Source organism: Alligator sinensis, unplaced genomic scaffold (genome assembly GCF_000455745.1).
Source record: "Alligator sinensis unplaced genomic scaffold, ASM45574v1 scaffold1196_1, whole genome shotgun sequence".
Lineage (NCBI taxonomy): Eukaryota > Metazoa > Chordata > Crocodylia > Alligatoridae > Alligator > Alligator sinensis.
Window position 1 is genome coordinate 869681 of NW_005842583.1, and position 22023 is coordinate 891703.

The window sequence follows — 22023 nt, forward strand, 5'->3', positions numbered from 1 at the left end:
ACTCACACGAAGTTTGCTAGGCTCCGTGGAACTTGTAATAGACTCACACGAAGTTTGCTAGGCTCCCTGGATCCTTTTGCGCGCAGGGAGAGGGATACGTCGAGGATTGCGCTCGGTGACGGGGAGAGGCTAGAGGCTGAAGACCCCTGTTGCCTGCTTGAAATGGCTCCGCAGCACTTAGAGATCTTCACACAGCGTGAAGTCTCCTCCTCCTGGTGTTCGTGGAGTCCTCCAACTGGGGCGGAAACCACTCAAGCTTTTTATACGGCTAGCAAGCCAATCACTAGCCGCCACGTGTGAATAATTTCATGCAAGCCAATAATGGGGCTCGAATTTGAATACGAATGGCGGGAACTCTTTGCAAAGTGCATTTCTGTGCTGCAAAGAAGAAATGCACACTGCAAAGAAAGCTACAAATTGGGGGGAATTCTTTTACACCGGGGTTTTCCTCTGCAGCAGAAAACTCCACCGTGCAAAGAAGCTGCAATTTAGCGGGAACATAATTCAGTGGTGCCAAAGCACACACAAAACAAAAATCACACCTTTGGGTTGTGACATATACCTGGGCTAGAGGTGATGTTGGCCAAAGCTACAACACCCAGTGGGCTGAACCCAGTGCCACGCAAAGCACGGCACACCAAATTATTACTGGGGAATTTAAAGCACCGCACAATGTGCGGCGCACCAAATTTTTTGCCATAGTTTTGAGAGGAGGAAGGGGCAAGAGAGAGAGGAAAAGAGGGCGAGAGAGATGAAAAGAAGGAGAAAGAGAGAGAGAGAGACAAACATTTGAGGATCTGGACTTGAGATTCAAGTTTGGGTATCTAAGTGAAAGCTGTCAGCATTTTTTCACTTTGGAAAAATATCGAGCCTAATTATAGATGTAGGCTCCTTAGGCTGAGAGCATTAGCCTTGGATTTTAATCTGGGTTTAGCCACTGATACTAAACCTCACCAAAAATCATATTGAGTCAAATCCTGCTCATCCAGCTCATGTCGATTATGCCAAAAGAAATCCTTTCAGCAGAATTCCTTGGGCAGAGGCTGTGTTATTGCTATGTGTTTATACAGCACCTGATGAAGAATGTCTTGCATTTGAAATCTTTTAACTTTATCCCAGCTACATAGTTGGTCCAATAAAAGATCTCACCCTAAGAAATCCTTGCTTACAGCGCCTAGCACATTCATGTGCAGGTCTATGACTGGTGGGCTGCAAGTAGCAGGACATAATAATGATGCAATTTGCTGCAATAAAAGGTAATAAAAGTCAACTAATAAAAGTCAACCAAAATCTCCCCCATTCAGAAAACCTATTCTTTCACTACCTCACAAAAGGAGGCTGAGAGCCTTAATGCATGAACATTTGTAAAGCATTTTGACATTCTTGGATGGGATGTGCCAGGAAATCAAAAGTATTACTGCTGTATAATAAAATTGAAGTCTAGTTTATCCTCCAAATTGTTTTGCTCTTTTATCGGATTTCTTGCACACGGTCAAAGCTACCGTAACACATTTTTATCAGGGGCTTGATGATTTCTTTTTCACAAGGACCTACCCTGAGCTGCGGGTATACAGTACAAGGCTTGAGTATTTTATTTGTTTCTTATTCATTACTTTGACCACAGTCCTGCAATTTGTTACCAATGGGCAGACCCTTAGTCATGGCAAGAATCAGTTGTAGAATCAAAACGTTCTTTTAATTGTTCAACTAGTCGGTGAGATAGCAACTGTGGCTGTGCTCATGAACAGTAATTATTTTGCAAATAAATGTCATTAGTCGTTTTACTACCTGACTAAACATACACTCCCACAATAGATGGTAATGGCTCTGAAAGGTACATTATGGTTGACTGAGTATAAATATTGATGCAAACTCTTCTGTAAATTGAAAGGCAGAGCAGTTTGGCTGTAATCATTCCAATTCCCCAGGTAGACAATACACACTTTAATCAGAACATAAACCTGGAGGGAGCTACTTGCACTATAACATAATACAGGGACACACTGTAATTCTGTAATGAATCATATTCTGAGCCACAAATTGCATATAATTTTCTCTTTTCTTTTAAGACATTAATGAGTACAGAATTGTGTTCTATACAACTGATGGGAAAATAGCTAAGTGTGTCTTTCTTCCTTTGAAGGAATCAACTGCATCCCTGTGAATTTAAATATGTATATATGTGTATATGTATACACACACACACACATTTCAAACAGTACAGAAAACAACTCTCTACTCTTTTACAAATATACACAATTAAAGAGAAAAAGAAGAACAAGAAAAAGTTCCCTTCCCTTCATCCTATCATGCCTGAATAGAACATGTACTAGGCTTATGCACTTTCCTTAGTGTACTGTATTGTGGATGCTTCAAAAGCTAACCAAAATCGTGAGTTAGAAGAGGAATGTCAGCCAGAACTGGGGATTTCCCTGCTTTTGTTTTACATTAGTTAAGCACAGGGATTGGGCGGGGGGGTTATATATATTATTTTTATGCTGGATTTTACAGTAATATAATTGAACCCTGGTACCCTTTGTCATTTCCTAAATGTTCCTTTAGCCCTTCTGTGGACTGGATTTAAAGATAGTGGACCTAATCCAAAGCCTACTTAAGTCAGTGGAAAAATGTCCATTGCCTTTGGTGGAATTTGGATCAACTGTAATATGAAGGAGCCCTTCTTTCTGCTCCCCCCCGCCCTCCAATTCGTTTGGGACATGACCCTGCAGACCTTACCTTCTAAAATAAGATGAAATCCTGCTCCCTTTGTAAAGTCAGTGATGAATCACCCATTAAATTTAATGGAGCCAAAATTTCCTTCAGTGCTATCCACTCTATCTCATTGGTTGCAATGGGACTGCTCACAGCCAGCCTAACACCCCGTTATAAATCCAGTAAGCAATACACCCAACAACATTTGCAGGGTTAGGTTCTTAATGATTGTTCAGTTCTATCTTATCTTGGACTATTGCCACATTTGTCTTGTACAGTCAGTCTAACTTTTCAAGTATGCTACAAGATCTGAGTCTTCACAGAGGTGTATTATAAACAAATAAAATAAAACATCATCCTTGCTAAGACACTCTGCACCCCCCACCCAGGTCATTTCCTCATTGTGACTACAGACAGACAAATGATTAAACAAGGAATAAATGTATGTAGACTTTACTTCCTCAGTAACAGATTTTTTTAAGTCTTTCAGATTTTTAAATGTTTGTTTTTAAAAAAACGGGTTTTTAAAAATCCTTCTCAGTCTTCAGATGTCAACCTACACCAAATAAGCCACCCCCCAACCAGTCCCTGTTATAACTGTTGAAAGAGAAAACCCCAAGAATACCTTTCATAAAAAACTTCAATCTACCTCCCATCCATATGAAATACTCTTTTACTTAACTGTGTTGCTATTATATTTCATGTAAGAAAAGGGGTATTGTCCTGGTTGTAGAGAGCCACGGATTGGGAGTTAGGGCTACTGAGTTCCTTTCCCTTTGCTCTGCGTCTTTAAATAACTTCACCTTTCTGTGCCTCAGTTTACCCATCCACATAATGGGTTAATATTTTCTCCCTAACCTCACAGCATGTGTGTGTGTGCATCTACATGTACATTAAGGTGATTTTTCTAATACACATTAAATTTAGTACCTCCAGTGTGAAGTACTAAACAAATGAGCATTAGGTTGCCTGAACATGCAGTAATGAATGTGCATGGTTTTTTATGTGATGCATCAATAGATAGTAAAATAGGCTACTGTGCATTAAAGCACACATGTAGGCATGCCCAGTGAGGTTTCAGGCCTGTCTCTTGGGGAGTAAGTGGTGTTTAAGTGGTGGCAGATGACAGAACAAGGAGCAATGGTCTCAAGTTGCAGCCAGGGAAGTTTAGGATAGATATTAGGAAGAATTTTCTCACCAGGAGGGTGGTAAAACACTAGGTCACCCAGAGAGGTGGCAGAAACTCCATCCTTGGAGGTTTTCAAAACCTGGCTAGACAAAGCTTTGGCTGGGACAGTCTAGTTGGGGATGGTCCTGCTTTGAGCAGGGGGTTGGACTAGATGTGACCTCCTGAGGTCCTTTCCAACCCTAACTTTCTAAGATTTGATGATGCTAAAGGCAAAGTGTTAATACTTTCCTCCAAAAAGCTGACTCGTAAATTAATGGGGATTCTCCCCCCACCCTGAAATTACTCTCCAACATTTTCAGCTCCCTGCAGCTAATAGTGTTTCTTATGGCCCCTTTTCTTTCCCAAGGGCAGAGTTAAATGTGCGGCTGTCTCCTCTGGCTCTGTCCAGGTCTCCAGTGGGAGGTCCCCTTTGTCCTGCACGAGGCTCCCCCCTTCCCTCCCCAAGGGCGGACACGGGACAAGTGCAGGGAGGCTGCACCGCTCCCAACCATACCGTGAGCAACAGCGCCTTCTAGCGCCCCCCTGCCTGGCGGGGACTGGGAGTGCTGGGGAGGGAGAGGTCTGGGAGAAAATGCCCATTTCATTGCATCAAATCAGGGTTCAAGCTCCTCTCCCCCCCCCCCCCTTTTTTTTTTCCACGCATTTTCTGGTCCCCCTGTCTCCCCGTGCCTAACTCCGTCTGTCTGCAGCTCCCCCAGCAGCTGCTGTTACAGATACAGTGTCACAGGGCAAGGGAGAGCTAGGAAACACCTGTTTCCAACATGAAAAAGGTGGGGAGAAAGCCCACAACAGGCTTGGCAACTCCTTCCATATATTCTCCTCTCAAGTGGCTTGTAAAAATCAAGTCATAAAATCTGCAGGATCATTTTTCAAAAAGATCACTTTCAGTTTTTACATATTCCGCTGAAAAAATGCTTCTCAAGTCTTCTCCTCCCATGCTATTTCTTTCCACAATGTCTGTTGTGCAGGAAGGGGGGGGGACGGACTTACAGATGGGTCTAATGTTGCAAAAAAACATGTGTCTGGAAGATATTCCCCTTCCAACACCCCCTAGTCCTCTACCCCAGATTCACGAAATGAAACCTTCCCCCCAAATACAGATTTGTGACTAGAGAAAGGCTTTTCATATGATTAAATAAGGGCCGATCGTGGAAAAAAAACCAGGAGAGGGGGACGGGGAAGCTGGCTGTGTGAAAGTTGCTGGGTTTGCGAGGACCGGAGCGATCAGAGCCGGGCAGGACGGCCGGGCACCCGCCGCCGGACACGGCGTGCTGGCTCCAGCCCGGGCATCGGGGGTGCACACGCTGGCTCCAGGATTTCATCACCGCTTTTACAAGAACCTGCCAAAAGCTGTTATGCCTCAGTGCAATGTGTAGCTTTTTCCTGCCATTTTTTTTCATAATAAAAGAGGGAGTGAAGCTTTTTTTTTTCCCCCCCAAAAAAAAAAAAAAAAAAAAAAAAGAGCCAATTGGATCAGAGGAAAAGAAGGAAAAAAAAAAAAAAAAGCAATAGCCAAAGGGGATGCCAGTGAGGTGTGGCTTGCATTTAAATATCCAATATGTCAATGTAAGGGGAGTGTGTATGTATATAAAGTGCAGTTTGCATCTGATAGCTGGACATAACCAGCTATGAAAGGCAAGAGGAGATCAATGCACAGGAAAAACTATACTTTTAATCAAGGCAAGGTCAGGCGCTCACATCGCACACGCTGAGGGCTGAGAAGTTACTTGAAGGCAGTGAAGCTCCAAGCTGATCAGTCAATACACACACACACACACACACACACACTCTTGTCAGAGAGACCTGCAATTTTTGTCCCATTGTTTGCACATACACTCACACTCACCCGCACTGTGACACGCACCCTGCTATTGCCATGGCTGAGGTAGGGGGCTTCCTCGGCTCCCTGGATTTGGATTTGCATGGATTTTCCTCCTCTCTTGGGAATGTCCCTCTAGCTGATTCTCCTGGGTTTCTGAACGAGAGATTGGGACAGATTGAAGGAAGGCTGCAGAGGGGGTCTCCCACGGACTTTGCCCACCTTAAAGGCATCCTGAGGCGGAGGCAGCTCTACTGCCGCACGGGCTTCCACCTGGAAATCTTCCCCAACGGCACGGTGCATGGCACCAGGCAGGATCACAGCAGATTCGGTAAGACCGGCGTTTCCCGCGCGCACTTTGGGGCAGGGAGCATTAGCAGCGGGAGGAGAGGTGCTCGGCGGAGCGGGCTGCTCTCAGGGTTTCCCTGCGGGCTTGGACAAAAGCAGGTTGAGGAGCCGGAGTTCACCTCCATTTGCCTCCACATTCCTGCACTGCTGCATGTGCCAAGCCCGCCTTCCCGCGCGGCTGAGCAGAGCCAGCCCGCACTCCGTGCATTGCTCCGGGAGCGCCAGGCAAACCCCTCCGGGGCTCGTTTGCTCGGCTCGCATCACGGGGGCTGGGATGCAGGGTGAGCTCCGGGAACAGGTTACTTCGCCTCGGATAAGCCCAGAGCCAGGGGCAGTGGCTTAGGGCAAAAAAGCGGCTCTGGGGGCAGGTGATGACTCGTGCCGGGTCCTCTCCTGCAGGGACGGGCTCAGTCCCTGGGACACCCCAGAACTCACCGCCCACTTAACGCCGCCCGACACCTCTGAACTTGGGTCGCTTCCAAGCCACGTGCTTGCCTCAGCTTATTCCTCTGGCCTTTGTAGTGGTATCATCCCTCACTGGACCCAAGGAAATGCCTCCCTGCGATTTTTTCTCCCGCCCCCCCCCCAGCAAGTGAGGGGTTAACCCCCTTTTCTCCTCCCCTAGAAGTACCAGGGAGGGGGGATACCCCCCAGGCCAAGAAACAGGTGTCTTTTCTCTGCTGCATACACGCGATGGCTCTGGAGCTGCCTGTTTTCTTTATGAACTTGTTCAAAGAGCCCAGCCGCCTGTCCCACATACAGAACTAATTACACTATTAATATAAATCATCCCTGGGATGGATATAATTAGAATCCTAAACAAATGCGCTCACTCCCCAGAAATGTGGGCATTTTTATTTTCAATTTCCTATTCTCCCCAGTGCTAAGTCATTCTGCAGGTGCACCAAAAACATGCTTGAATAATAATAAATAATAATAATAAAAAAGCAGCTCGCTGGCCACTCCAGCTCCATTTGAACCTCTGCAGTTCACAGGAGCCAGGAAGGCAAAAGAAAGAAGAGACAGCCAAGTGCGGGGAGCTCTTGTCTTCTTGGCTTTGCAGATTTGGGGCATTCTTGCTTACTTGGCTGGTCCTGAAAAGTGTCCCTCCCCAAGCAGAATCAGATCAGTTTGCTGGAGCAGAGCCAGAGAGGGAGGGGGGGAAGGAAGGGGGGTTGAGAAAAAAAATTAAGTGGCCTTCACCCTCAGAAGGAGGAAAAGAGAAAAGGCAGTAGGCAGAACACTACTGATTTACCTACCATTCAGGATAAAGCTGGAAAGACTTCAGCGTCTATATCACTGTCGCACAATTACCGAAATCTCAAATGAGACTCTATGTAATCTTTGAAAAATGTATCTCAAGCCACAGGCACACAAGTACAGTAAGTTTGAATGGAGTTCAGAAAAACTCCTGCTTCTTTGGCATCTGGTGCAGGTGTCTGTGTAAACTATCAACAGGTCCCAAGCCAGTGATCTCAGCTGCATAGTCAACAGGTTGCAAGAGATGTTCTGGTGACTTGCTGTAGCATGCCATATTTTAACAAAGACAAAACCAGAATTGTTTTTTAGGGAGGACTTACTATTCTTTCTCTGAGCAGTAATAGTTTAGGGACATTTTTGTTGTTCTTGTTTTAGGCAAGGCTTTTGAAATGATTAAAAAACAATCCTGTGTACTGTACCTTGCATAAACACCAGGTGCAGGTAGTGTATCCATGCCTAAATCAACAAGAAAGTCATAACCTGCAGGTCAGAGTAAGGTACTAATAGGCTCATGGGGCAAGTGTTCTTTAATTACCTCCCGAAAGACACATATCTTTTCTCTTTCATCTCGCAGCACATGATCATTTCTCATATTAAGGGGACTGGAATCAAGTCCATTGTATCTGTGTATTTCTTTAGTTTAACCTACCTCTGCCACCTCCCAGTTCTTTTCTACTGGCTTTTTTTACATATCTTGATACAAAGAAGCTACCAGCTGCTAATGAGAGAACTTTTCCCTTTTCCATTTCTCATAACTTAAAATAAAGTTGTCTCTAAATACATTTTCAAAACTCCACATTAAAATGAGCTAAAACTTTTAATTAGTTTTGCAAGGTTCAGATTAAGAGCCAATCATACAGTACGCTCAATAAAATCAATAAGTTAGCATTCCATAAGTGTTTCAGCAGTCGGCATCCTGCTACGTAAAGTAGTCCAGACTTCAGATATAAAATATTATAGATTTCTGCTTCAGGGTTTTCCCAAAAGCAGTGTAAAATAAATAGTTATTTGTTGTAATTGCAGGGCAAGGCCCCAAATAATTAGACTGGAATCCTTGTGTTCAGATAAAGTTGGACTGAGCCTTGCTGCAGCAGAGACTCCAAGTAATAATGTACTGGCACATGGTATTCACCATCTGCATTCAGTAGCCATGAATATTTAAATTCCAATGCAACCGGTATGGTTTGCATTAGAATTTCATGTACCAATGCATTCCTGAATTTTGCATGCAGCCGCCAGAAAGAAGTGAATTATTACAGAAATAAGCAGACTACACAGTTCTGGGAGAGTGGACAGGCGCGGTGAAGGACCTAGACAGTAGCAGAAGGGGTTCTTTTGGGTCCTTGTTTTATGTTTTCCTGGCAGCTCTATAGACAGATTTAGAAAACCCTGAGTTTTCAGTGCTAGCTTGATCAGGCTCACCGTCTTGGAAGATGCACTCTGATCTCATAAGCAAAGTTAGTTCTCCCCCAAGGATAACTCTTTGGGAAACCACAGTAACAGTATTTATCCAATTGCAGCTGGGATAAGGGGTGGAACTGGACTTGTTATCTATCTTGTAATGTTGGCCAGGATTCAGGAAAAGGCGGACCATCCCAAAAGTTAAACAGTCTAAATCCACACAAGGCATTAACAGTCTTCTTTACACGGAAACAACGGACCAAAGCACTGTTGATGTACAATGTGATGTGGAGGTCCTTGTCTCTGGGGACTAAGGGAGAGTAGTTAGAGTGCGAGTCAAGGGATCCTTCCATTCAAAATTAAGTTGGCAGTGTCATATTTATGTAGAATATTTAAATAACTATTGTAACTATTCCTTTTTCTCTGACTAGGATTGTAGCTCCTCTGTTTGGGATGAGATACACCCCTCACAAACACATACTCCACAGGCTGAAGCTTATTCCTCCTTGAATAGAATTAGGTCAGATCCACAGTGTGATTCTCCAGGATGTAGAAGAAAGCTAGCTGTTTTGCTAGAGAAATTCCCAGATGGTATCCTGAACCTAAAAGACCAGTCTAAACTATAATAGAGAAACTGGAAGTATTAGAAACCACGTGTTTGTTCCCATTGGTCTGCCAGGAACCTTTTCTGTACCAGACAAAGGGATAATATATGAAAGCCTGAAAGGGTTTGGGGTTTCTTACGTTGAAATCAGCTCCCCAGTAAGAAATCCTTCTGTGAATGTAATCATGCTAGACTCACTAGGGAAATGTCCTTGCCACTAGGGACCAATTCCTTTCTGGCTTATGCCAGTTCTACACCACCGTTACTCCACTGACTTCAGAAGTTACTGGAGTTTATATCTGAGTGCTGAGGAGAGCAAGTCAAATTCCTCTCTAGACAGAGCTGCTAATAAAGTTTCTTTGAGAGGCTAGGGAAATCTGTAAAGAAAGCTCCTCTAAAGGCTTTGACATTTACACTCAAGTGCACCTGTTACTAAACAGTTGTTGAGGTTTTTAGCTGAAGCTTTAAGTTTGCAGGCATTAGTACAACTGATGTTTTTTCTACTCCTATGCACATGAATATAGTTGTGCAAGGAGAGACAGGTGCAACCAGCTGAAATGCTCTTTAAAGATTCATTTAGTAATGTAACAGCGAATGTGTTCTGGCCATCAGAGAGGAGGTTAAATATTCAGTCCTTTGGTGTTCACTTCATCTCACTGGAGCCCTCGTGAAATCTCTCAAAATACTACCAAGAAAGACTCAAAGAGGAAAAAAAAAAATAATCAAGCCACAAATGAAGAAACAAGTTCTGGAAACTAAAAGCACGTTCTGCCATAAAAACACCCCGCAACAGTTCGAAAGAAAATTCTTGATCTAGCCCCAGTGGCCACTCCCTGTGCTGGTGGAGATCACATGCATGAAGCTGCAGTTTTGTCTAGCAAATGGAGTGAGTTAAGGACAGGATGGATGCCCGCCCACATTTTTCAGCCTTCACTCTGCCTCCTGACTTCTGTGGGTTTAAGTTACACTCTTAATGTTATTTCAACATAGTTGTCTTTAGTTCACTTCTGTAAGTGCCACTCAAAAGATCAGAAAAGAGGAAGGAACTTTACAAGTGACATTGTCAGAAGGGATTGCCATGGGCATACTTGAAGAAATGTAAGTGCTTACAAAAATAGAAGTAGCCACCTATCCCCAAGTAGAATAAGCATTTGCTTACTCAGCCACTCAGAAAGAGGAAAAACAGTTCAGTACTTAGGAAGCTAGCCTGGATCTGTGAAGACCTGGGAATCAGTTCTCACTGCTGCCATTGGCTTCTTTCCTGACCTTAAGAAAATTATGCAGGCTCTTCAGTTTTCCATCTGTGAAATCGGTGTAACAGAACATCCCGAAGTCACGAGGCAGATAAATGCATTAAGTATTGTGAGGTGTTCAGGTAATATGAGAACCAGGGGCCAGAAAGTCTCCAAGCTAGAGAGATTCAAACTGGTAGGCTATCGCAGTACTTAACACCTACATAAAACTCCCAAAGCATGTCACAAAGGAACATAATTAGAATAATCTCTGATCTACAAAAATTACAAAATGAATGAATGGCAGAGACAGAAACAGAAGCTGGGTCTGACTCCAAGTTCATGCTGCTTATCCAATAACACACATGACAGTAAGTAGAATACCTTTCCAAATCTAGAAAACAGCCAAGACCCTGGCCCCTGGGCGTTCTCAAAAGCACTTTCCCATTGCTGAGTACCAACTACAGGTTTCCTTTGCTTTATGCTGTGCATGCGTTCCTGAAAAATGGTGCATAACTCGAATTCGCATAAAGGGAACCCACTTTACAATGTAACAAATAAGGATACGTTCCAAGACCTCGACTGCACTGACCCCCAGACCCATTTCTACCACTTTTACAAGTCAATTTTGGTACTCACCAACTAAGCACAGGGCGCTATCATAATGGGGAGGGCAACTACAGAAACACGCGTTGCAGACAACAAGCAAGGAGCACATATCCACACAGGAGACTATATTTCGGTGTGCGTCACTCCCACAATGCACCACACAAAGCAGTTCACTTTGTGCTTCCACCACACCTATCACATAAGAGTGAATTTACCTCACATATAACACATTTTTGGTATAAAAAAGGGCATTGCATAAGAGCGAATTCACACATTCAGAACCCACATAAAGCAAGGAAACCTGTAGTTATTCATGCATCCCTGTATGCCCTCTCATTGTCTGTAGGGAACACTGGTCTCCAACCTGGGACACTTACTAGTATAGGAAATATAAGGCAGGAGCTCTCTCGCTAGAAAACAAATGATTTCTCAATCCTGCTCACATATCTGTTTGTAGAAAGCACAGAAACTAAGGGGGAAAAAAACCCCAAAATTGTATTTTTCCTATTGTACAGTTGAGTCAAATATACATTCAACTGACCTACTGTTGGGGCAGAGGTGTGCCTGGAGCAGTATCTTATTCTCCCAGTCTGGAATATATTTGCAGATGTACTGTTTACCTGTACAAAATACCAGTGCTAGTCCACAAAGATGTAAAAACAAAGAAACAAAAACGGAGGAAAACCAGGAGCCTAAATATTGGCTCCTGTCAGTATTTCAGCTCGTAGAAAAAGTGAACGTCCTTCCAAAAGTCCTGAACACCCCAGAACAGCCCCCAACTTCTGTGGGCCCGTAGATGGGGTACGGGATACATTGGATTAGATAGAAACTGCATACACAGTTGGCATGCAGAAGGGCAAAAAGGTCCTTTTTTTATCAATGTGGATAGAATAACACAAGAGCTGAGACAGATTGGGACGTAAAACAAAAAGATCTTGTATGGGGGAGCGAAGCCTACCTCACGACAACCGGCATGACACAGGCGTACAGCAGAGCTGAGTGACAGGTCGCACTGTGCTCGAGGGGGCGGAGGTGGCTGTCATGGTGTAGCTGCCCTATATTTAGTTATGACATCCATGCCATATGAAAGAGATCACCTCTACAAGAGGTGATACCCATCCCAAGACGAAGGGGAGCAGTTTCAGGTTTTGTGACTCCTATTAAAGTTAGCAGGAGTCGGGTGGCTAAACATCCCTCTCGCAGCGCCTCGGGGACTGCATTCAAGAGAGGCTGCACGAGGTAACATGCCCGGGATAGCAAGGTGCTTTCACCCAGCTCTGGACATGTAGGAGCTGTATTAATAGACTCTGAGCCTCGTTAAAGGTGCAAACACCTCCTGGCCTTGGCCGTTTCTCCCCCACTCATTTAGAGAGAAGCATGGAGGAGTGGGGAGCCAAAACCTCTTGCAGTGAAGCAGTGGGCTGCAGCCCAAAAAGAGCTTGTGACCTCTGAACTGGGAGAGCAGGACACGATCCAAAAACCTCTCATGCTTTTACCTCACAGCATTTTTTGATTGAATGGGCTCTGTTTTAATGTCAGTGTTGCCAACATTTGCAATATTACTGCCGCTGTGCCTGTCTTGGGGTGTTTATACTGGTTTCATAATAAAAGGATGACAACCTGCTATTTTTCTCTTATTCAAAATGGCAACCATCTGCTATTACTGTCAGTAGAGCTAATGCCATTAAAAGAGCCACCATTTTCTCTACCTGTAGCAGGGAAGCTGCCCTTAATCAAGCTGGCTGACGCATCCAGTGTTTTCAGTGAGATGACGCTATGGCCCATGCAAGTGTCCCTCATGCAGGCTAGACAGGGACCTCTTAGATGGAGGACTGCGAGGAGCCTATGGCGGCACGTAGGAAGAGTGGGAAGAGCAGGGGACAGCTTTATGGGTGGTAGGAAGGGTGTTCAGAGGACAGTGACATCATTCAGAGATGGAAAAAGGTAGAAAGGCAGTGGAAGGGAAGGGGTCTCCCTGTTGAGCTGCCAAGGAAACGGCCTTTGTACCTGTATTTTTTACTCTTGAGAGCTCCTGCACACTCTTAATTGGGGGGTTGTAGTGGGGGGGGGGGGGGGTTCATTACCCTCAGACTAAAGAAATATTGAATAAAGCTCCTCACAAATTTATTTTAGAGCATCACATGATTTCCAAGCCACTTTTGGAGATCTGACTCACCGTGTTTGGACAGACACTGCTGCTCTCACCATAACTAGGAAGCGCACCAAGAACAATAATCACTTTTCTTTCCACGCATAATTAAAGTTATCATAATGGAGGCTTCCAAAAGGCTCACGAACATTTAGCGGATCAGATACAAAATCTACTCGTTAACTGTCCTGTTCTAGGAGGACTGGAAGCTAGCAATACTTCTCAAATAAAAAACAATTACTCCTGAATCTTGTAAGGCTACAAAACTTTGCTGAGGCTGTTAAAGTTCAAGTCACTGAGTTACACTTGGGTGAGCTGGACAAGAATAGGTGTATAGGGACTACACGAAGCTCTGTAAAGTGTTCTCTGAGGGAAGGCTGGTTTCTTTTTATCACTTGAACATGGTGTCAGTTTTGTTCTCTGAATGATCTGGATTCCTTTTAACTTCTAGGGATTTTGGAGTTCATTAGCCTGGCAGTGGGACTGGTTAGTATCCGTGGGGTGGATTCAGGACTCTACCTTGGAATGAATGAGAGAGGAGAGCTGTATGGGTCGGTAAGTTTAAGGTTTTTTGATACTTGCAATATGAGAATCCAACAGGGTCACTGTGGGAGCTGCCAGCCATCCCCTATTCATGTAGTAAACTTCAGGCCCATTACTGCCCTTCAAGTAGGGTCGCCAACTCTGAAGCTATTCAGGGAGATTTTTTTTTTGCCAACATGACGTTATGTCATTAACCCGTTCACATCTTATTAAAATCTCCCGGATTGCTTTCAGTAGTCATTGGGAGATTGATGCCGATTCCGGTAGTCTCGCACCCAATCTGGGAGGGTTGGCAACCCTACTATCCAGACGCTTTCTGCTGTACTGTGGATGTCACATTGCTCTGCCTCATCAATGATTCCACCATTATCATGTTAATAAAGAGAGAGTTGATGAAGAAAAGCAGAATAAATAAAAACTACAGTCTAACAAAAAAAGACAAATCTGGGAGATAAAGAAAGCACTGATGGTGTGATGGTTATACAGCGGTTATTATTGATAGTTATTGAAATAGCTCTGTGAAGTTCACTTGTGGTACTGCCTTTTGGAAGAAGTGTAGTAAAAGAAAAGTTAAAATCCATCACAGCTCTGCAATTGAAGAATCCCTTAATGCAGCTACAAACATCTACTGAAACACACACAGCACAGTCCATCAAAATTAAACTATGTCTACATGGGGAAACATGGCAAATCTCCCATGAACTTGAATAAGGTTAGTTTCCCCTTCTTCCTTTGGTTTAAACGTGTCTTCTTTTGGTTTAGCTTAAGCCAATTCCTAACTGATTTGAGATAAACCAAAACTAATGCATCCACAGAGTCTTTGGACTATCAATTAAACCAATGCACCTTTTTATGTAGACAAGGCCTTTCTGTTGCTGCTACCCCTCACTCTTACTTCAGATGCTCAACTGCCTTTAATTGAGCCCTCCAGGCTTTGTCTTCATGCATATCTGCACTGGCATAGTTTCCCCAATATAAATCTTTGGATGCACCCACTTAATTTTGAAGGGTGGCTCAGCCCTTCAAAAGCACTTGAAGCCACAGCCAAATAAATTTGATTTAAACAAAAATAAGGATGTCTACCATTTCTTTAGGCTTTGGGTTAACCATGTTAGCTTAATATCACACTGCAAATTGGACAGGTGTACTTTGCACGCAGACAGAACTTTAGTCTGAAAAAAATTGCAACAGCAAAACAGCATTTCATCTTTTCCTTCCCCCTGCCAATCCTGTTGACCTTAATGAAGTGAAGTGTCAGTGTGTGTGTGGGTTCATTTAAATGATAGCATGCATAAGCAATTTCACCCTTTCCCTTACATTTCTTTTTAAAATAACCCGCCCAAACAAAAATTAAAGGCAGGGCCCCTCACGTGCACAACATTAAGGTGACTTAGCTAAACACATGCACAAAAAAGGGCAATGATGGTTCCATAATAAAAAAATAATTCTCATATATATAAACTGCCCAATAGACTGTTAAATACACATTTAAATATATGATATGGGTGCAAAGTATGGTTATAAAATGTTCATACTCAAGCCTTAGCTTTGTTTTGCAAAGTCACAATCCTTCACATAGTTAATTATTGTTCATAAAATTAATTGTAAAATAATTGTTAAAGAAATCATTGTACTGATCAGTCAGGCTTGGGGCTACACTTTGGTAAGCACCCATACGAACTTGTAACAAGGCACACTTACATTATAAAGTGTTCAAAATGGAAATTTGAAATAAAGGTGCACCAAGCAAGGTAGCAAATAAAAAAAAAAGACAAGAGCAGCAATAATCAGAACACACATCAAGCAGTCTCCATGGCTCTAAATTATTGGAAACTTGGGTTATTTTTCCTTTCATAAGCTACTCATGAATAATTATCAACTCACTCTAACTGTCCTACAATTTATCCTACATTAGTTGGCTGGATTTTTGTATGCCTATCAGCATAAGTAAGGATAGCATAGCAATGTATTTCATTACATGTGCATAGTGCAGGCCAAAAAACAAGGCACTTTTCTCTCTGAATTATGCACTGTATGTTTGTGAATTAGAAAGACAGTTAAAAAAAACCATCATAGCATTATACCTGCTGGAAAAAACAAGTAACACATATGCAGAACCCTTCAGATTTAATGCCTAGGAAGACTCTTTGAAATCACACTGAAGTGAGTACATTTTCATGTATGTACTCAAAAAAAATTGGGTTAGAAAGTTTAAGCACCACAACTAAAGGGGACCTAAATGTACATTCTGGTCACTCAGCTTTTACATTTATTTCCATGTCATTTAAATGACAGACATGGTAAAGAACAATGGAAAAATCAGATTTTATTTCAGAAAGTAAGGTTTTAACCCAGAAGAGTTGTACAATTACAATGCCTATTAAATTTGGTGTGAGTCATGTGCTTACCAGCTCTTGGAATCAGAACTAATAGCTATACTATTGAAACTAGGAATTTAACTTATTTCCTGCTCTGGGAGCCCAGTCGTTGCTGTTGTAAGGCAACAGTTTCACAATCCAGCCAATCATATTTGGACTGCCTTTATGTCATGCGACAGAAATGCCAATATCATATTAGTCAGACACAGAATTGATTTCCATACAAAATTATTGTAATTTTCTGCCATCACATATCACTGCATTTGCAATTGTCCCTCATACTGGTCAGATACCTGAAAAAGATGAAACAGCAATAGCAAAAATAGTAATATCACCAGCCTTATGTATTAAACAAGCAAGAGTCAGGACTTAAATATTTTTAAAAGCTAAAAACAATTCGAGTTTCTCTCTCTCTCTCTCTCTCTCTTTTTTTTTTTGTGGTTTTCTGAGTCTTCTGAGTATACTTAGATCATATATCAGGCTTTTCTTTCCAATCAAGGAGGCTAGAATATACCTTTTTAATAGCATATTTGCTCATATACTACAAACCCCCAAATAAGACAAGCACCTTGTTTTTGAGAAGACAGAAGGAAGAAAAAAGATTTTTTTGCAGAGTTATGACTGTGTAGAGCAGGAACAAGGCTTACATACCCTCCCTTTCTCGCTTAAGCAAAATCTGAAACCTTAGCTGCTGCTTAAGACTGGTCTCTATGGGCATTTTTACACATGCTCCGGAGGTAAGCCATGCTGCAGTGTCTTGTGTATCAGCACCCCATGCTTCAAAGTGGCAGTAGGGATGCTTGAACTAAAGCTCATTCAACAAGTTTTAGTTCAAGTGCCCCTGTCACCATTTTGAAGCACAGGGACATTCGTACATGACACACAGGAGGCTGCTGGAGCACAGTAATTACCGCACTTCAGCAGACTTGATTAATCTGCTGTAATTACAGTGTGTCAGAGCAGGATCTGCACTCGTGTGCAGGCACCCCAAGAGTGGATTTGTGATTTTGAAAAGAGTAGGAACAGGCTGCAAGGCTGTGAAATAGAAGAGAAACCAGGAATAGCTACCAGACAGCAAAATTGCCAGGAGAAAGGTTAGCTTGATTAGTGGAATATCAAGACCACTAAAAAGGATGGATGGTCATTAACACCTATGGAGTAAGGACTCTCTCAGCTGCCTGGAATAGGAATGCCACTGCTGTTGCCAGGTGGAGCAGGAGTTAAAGTGGGATGCTCTCTAGGTCATTTCTTCCTTATCTCCAACTTAAATTTCCTCTGCTACAGCTTAAGGCTGTTGCTCCTAGTGAGGCTATTATTTTTTTTGTGTGTGCCAGTTTTGTATAAATTTGAAAATATAAGAAACCAGAGAAACATAACTATTTAGTCCCTCAATATTTCAGGTTCTCTCTCTCCATTTAAACCATTTTGTGCATTTCTAAACAGGCAGAGTCAATGGCACATCCTTTGTCAGACAGAACCCAGTTGTCCTTTTCCACTTCAAAACATACTGCTATTCACACAACTCTGTCAGCTTTCTGCATTGTTCACTTCATGTAAAAGGAATAGCATGGAAAAGGAGTAACATTTGCATAAAGCAAACCCATCAATAATGATGTGCCAGCCATACGAACTGTAATCATGATCCATTTCTTAAAGAATATTAATCTAATATTTAGAATATTTCTAATAATAATCTAATACTTAGAATACTTCATATTTAATACTTTCTAATAATAATCTAATACTTAGAATATTTTCTAAGGAAAATTTCATTTGCTCTTTTTAAATTACTGAAGAAAAATAATTAGCTGCACTTGAGAAAAAAACCATCAGTAAAAAAATTACATCCAAGTGATTCAATTTATACTACTTAGGAAAAAATTTTGGATGGGGGCTTCCAACAACATAGAGAATCAAAGTATCACTTTTCAGACAAATGAGGGTTCTGACAAAAATTTTGGCACAGTCATAGCTACAGTTAACCCTTCCACTCTTAATAGACTTCTAATATTCTGATCGTGCTGAAAACTTTAAGCTCTTTGGGGCAGGAGCCATCTTTCTGTTCTGTGTGTACAACACCTGGCAACAGAATCCTATTCTATCATTAGGGCTTTCAGGCATCATCACAATTCAAATAAAGAATTATCTAGCAGGAATCAGCCAGGCATTCAAAGCACATGACAAACGTCAGGTTTCAAAACACCACTGCATAAAGTACAGAAATGGGGGATGATTAGGAATTTTGACCTGGGGTCTCAGCACGCCAGGTGCCCCTGTTTGGTTTATTTTTGTTTATGGGTCAAATGGCTTTCATATAAAACTTACTACTAGCTTTCATTTAGAAGGAAGCCACGACAGGGCTATATTACTGAATAATATCCTTAAAATACAGAAACACCACTGAAGAGAGCCTTGTCAAGGAGTATGTGCAGTCAGATAGGAAGGATGTCTGTCTTAACTTACCGTGGCGCTGAACATTTCTGGGGGCATCATTGAACGTTGCACCATTTTACAGATAAAAAAGTAGAGGCAGCTTGTACCAGTTGAATCATTTACTTAATCATGTCTAAAATGGACTTAAAATGATCATTCTTTACTATTACATCTGGAAACAGAAACCTAGGTTGTCAGGGCCCACTCTCACCTCTAATCACTAAGCCACATGTGAGAGATATGGGGTGCATCTACATGTGCAAGTAACATAAAGCAAAAAACTCTAGCACATATCACACTGGAGTTTATTGCTCCCAGGCACCACGTTTACACATGTGCCTGGGACTGTAGTATGTCGGGCCAGGTTGGAGCAGCCCCAGCTGGCAGGGGACCTGGGGGCCAGCCTGTCAGCTTGGGGCTGTTCCAACCTGGCACAGTGTGCTGCAGAGGGGCTGACTGGGCCACAAAAGTGCTTCAGTATGGGGCTACCTGGCAGGCAGCCCCCACACTGAAGCACCTTCATACCCCAGCCAGCCCTGTCAGTCTACAAGCCCACTGCTGTGCAGTAAGTAATGCCATTCCAGGATAGTACTTGTATTTACAAGTACTAACCTATAGGGGTGTTTATTAGTGTACTGCAACCTAATAGGGTTGCACATGTAGGCGCGGAGACTTTACTGCAGAGCTAATTAGTCCGTTCTAAATGTCTCATGCAGATGTGCCCGCTATGATGCTGTTTGGAAACCTCAAACCTCACAGTGCCTGTAATATTGTAATAGCTTACATTTACAGAATGCCTTTCATCACCAAGAATTCCTAAACCCATTACAAGTGTCCGCAGTGGGGTTACAGTTATCTGTGGGACACATGGATGTTCTTGTTTTTATTTTTTTGATTGCTGGACTCCAGCATAACTGAACACAGCCTGCAGGCTCTTAAATGCCTCTTGTTAGTAGCTCTGGCTGGCCAGGTTCAGTAGGACAGAGAGATCCCAATAGCTCCATCTATTATTTCCTGTTCATGCCACCAACTCTATCACCCCAAAATCCCCGTACACTGCAATGATTTTTCCCAGGCTGCCACCAGTCGCACCACAGATCTGGATCTGGGCCAGACTCTGCCACAAATTTTCATGGATTAGTATCCTGTCCGTAGCTACTAAGCATTAAGGCCTTCTTTCATTTTGGCCATGGACCACAGCAATCTGCTTTTTTCAAAAGATTACAGGTTATGTATTGTTTTCATTATATTATTATTATAATTATATTGTATATTATTATGTGCCCTGAAATTTTAAAGTGCAGTTTACTGGTATTTAAACCATTCAGATGAACCATTCCCTTTTCTCTTTTTGAAATCTGGTCAAACAGAGGAACTCATACATTATGTTATATACACAGGACAGGTCCTGTGCTTCTAGCAATCAGCAAATGGTGCTTTCCACAGGTCTTTGTAACAGCCCTCAAAGCAGTGCTTGGATATGGGCTTTTATCACTTTGGACCCATCTCTAGAATTAACTAATGGGAAATGAAGCATGCTATGAGGCTGCACATGGCAGTGGACAGTGACTATCGTTGGAGGGAGCCAAAGTTAGGAGACCAGACAGTTGCAGAATTTGAGAAGGAAGAAGGGGGAAGACATGGAATTTAAGAAGAAATACCAATTTGATTTTCATACATGCATGTATTTTTTCATGTATTTTCATGCGTGTATCTTTTCTCTCCCTTCCCACCTCTTCCCCAATCCCCAACACAGAAGAAACTGACAAGGGAGTGCGTTTTCCGAGAGCAGTTTGAAGAGAACTGGTACAACACATATGCCTCGACCCTGTATAAGCATCCTGATTCTGAGAGACATTATTATGTAGCTTTGAACAAGGACGGCTCACCCCGTGAAGGATATAGGACTAAGAGACATCAGAAATTCACTCATTTTTTACCAAGACCTGTGGACCCTACTAAAATACCTGCAATGTACAGAGACCTCTTCCATTATAGGTGATGTTTCCTGCAGCTGCCCAGTCTGTACATACTTGGGTTCCCAAGCTTTTTCCTGGAGCACTATATTAATAGTCATTCCATCATTCCTATAAACTTAGATAACATAGAAAAGCACTTATGTTGAATTCAACACTGCCATTCCTCATTGTTTAAAGTGTATATCAAAGCTGGGTTATTTCTGGGGTGGGGGTGGGGAATGGGGAGGGAATCCCGCATATAATCTTTCATTTTCATTCACTTTCTTTACCTGATGGCTACAAAAACAGGTGAAATATTCAAATATAAGGGATGACTGAAAACCAGCAAACAAACTTGATCACAAGAAAGAAAAAGACCACAGAACTGATACAGATGCTGCTGATAAGCTTGGAATGGTTGGTGACCTATTAAGAAAATGGCCTTCAAATGGTACCCTGCTCAAGTGGCCTTGGGGTTTGCTATGGGGATTATAATGGACTGGTCCTGATGTATGGTTTTTTTCCTGCTGTTGGGGTGGAAATGGGGGTGGGGAACATTACTAAGATGTAAGCATGGATACTGTGCATAAGGACAAAACTATTTATAAAATGTATATGATATTTATTTTATATATTTATTTATTTCAAAATAATTTTATTTTTAATGAGAGATGTTATGACCAGATTTTCATCAGAAAGAGTAAGGTCCTACTGAAACAGGAACAAAATGAGTTTTTAAGAGCTTATTGGCAATAAAATTGTCTTTATATTGTAGATTTCTCGCTAATGTGTTCTTTTGTTTGACTACCATGACAAGTAATGGTACGGTGTTTTCTGTTGAGGTAAAGACCACCAGAAGTCCAGAAATAGTTATCCAAAGAGAAAGACATATCTTAAATCCAGGGCTAGTGGACAAGAGTAGTACCTTGTCAGGTCATGATTAAGTCATCAGAAAGTTTTGCTGGGGCATTTTGTACTGGAGCCAGCAACTGGAACACAAAATCCTGGCCTCCATTAATATGAATGGCAGAACTCACGTCAACTTATGTGCAACCACAATATCCACAAGGAGCAGTAAATCCAGACTTCACTTAATTGTATTATTGTAGGCAAAATAAAATAGTCCCCTGCAAGATTTAGTCCCCAGAGAAGTCAGGCAGTGAGTGGCACAAAGACCTGACTCTCTTATTGGTACTGGATATTAAGGAGATGGACAATTACATCATGTTCAGAACAACTTCACCACCTTTCCTTTGCAGCCTCTATATAATACGTTGCATTGAACTTCAAAGTACTTTACAGACGAACGCTGCACTGCTAGCAACTAGCTGAAGGTAGCTCAGAACAGTTCTGATTGCATGTGTGATATGTACTTACATTGTTTTTTC

At 42.4% G+C, this 22023-nt stretch overlaps 1 protein-coding gene across 1 annotated transcript; it reads left to right on the forward strand.

Annotated features, from left to right (window-relative positions):
* The first annotated feature begins 5530 nt into the window (after window positions 1-5530).
* Window positions 5531-21247, forward strand: FGF16 (fibroblast growth factor 16). The gene is made up of 3 exons (XM_006032695.2): window positions 5531-6051; window positions 13775-13878; window positions 20434-21247. The coding sequence occupies exons 1-3, from the start codon at window positions 5778-5780 to the stop codon at window positions 20677-20679; spliced, it is 624 nt and encodes a 207-aa protein (XP_006032757.1). The 5' UTR covers window positions 5531-5777; the 3' UTR covers window positions 20680-21247.
* The last annotated feature ends 776 nt before the right edge of the window (window positions 21248-22023 follow it).

Excerpts from the sequence above, each read along its gene's own strand:
- FGF16 (XM_006032695.2), top strand. The coding sequence starts at position 5,778 with ATGGCTGAGGTAGGGGGCTTCCTCGGCTCCCTGGATTTGGATTTGCAT. Across the intron at positions 6,052-13,774 it reads GCAGGATCACAGCAGATTCG|GGATTTTGGAGTTCATTAGC; the intron begins GTAAGACCGGCG and ends TTTAACTTCTAG. Across the intron at positions 13,879-20,433 it reads GAGGAGAGCTGTATGGGTCG|AAGAAACTGACAAGGGAGTG; the intron begins GTAAGTTTAAGG and ends TCCCCAACACAG.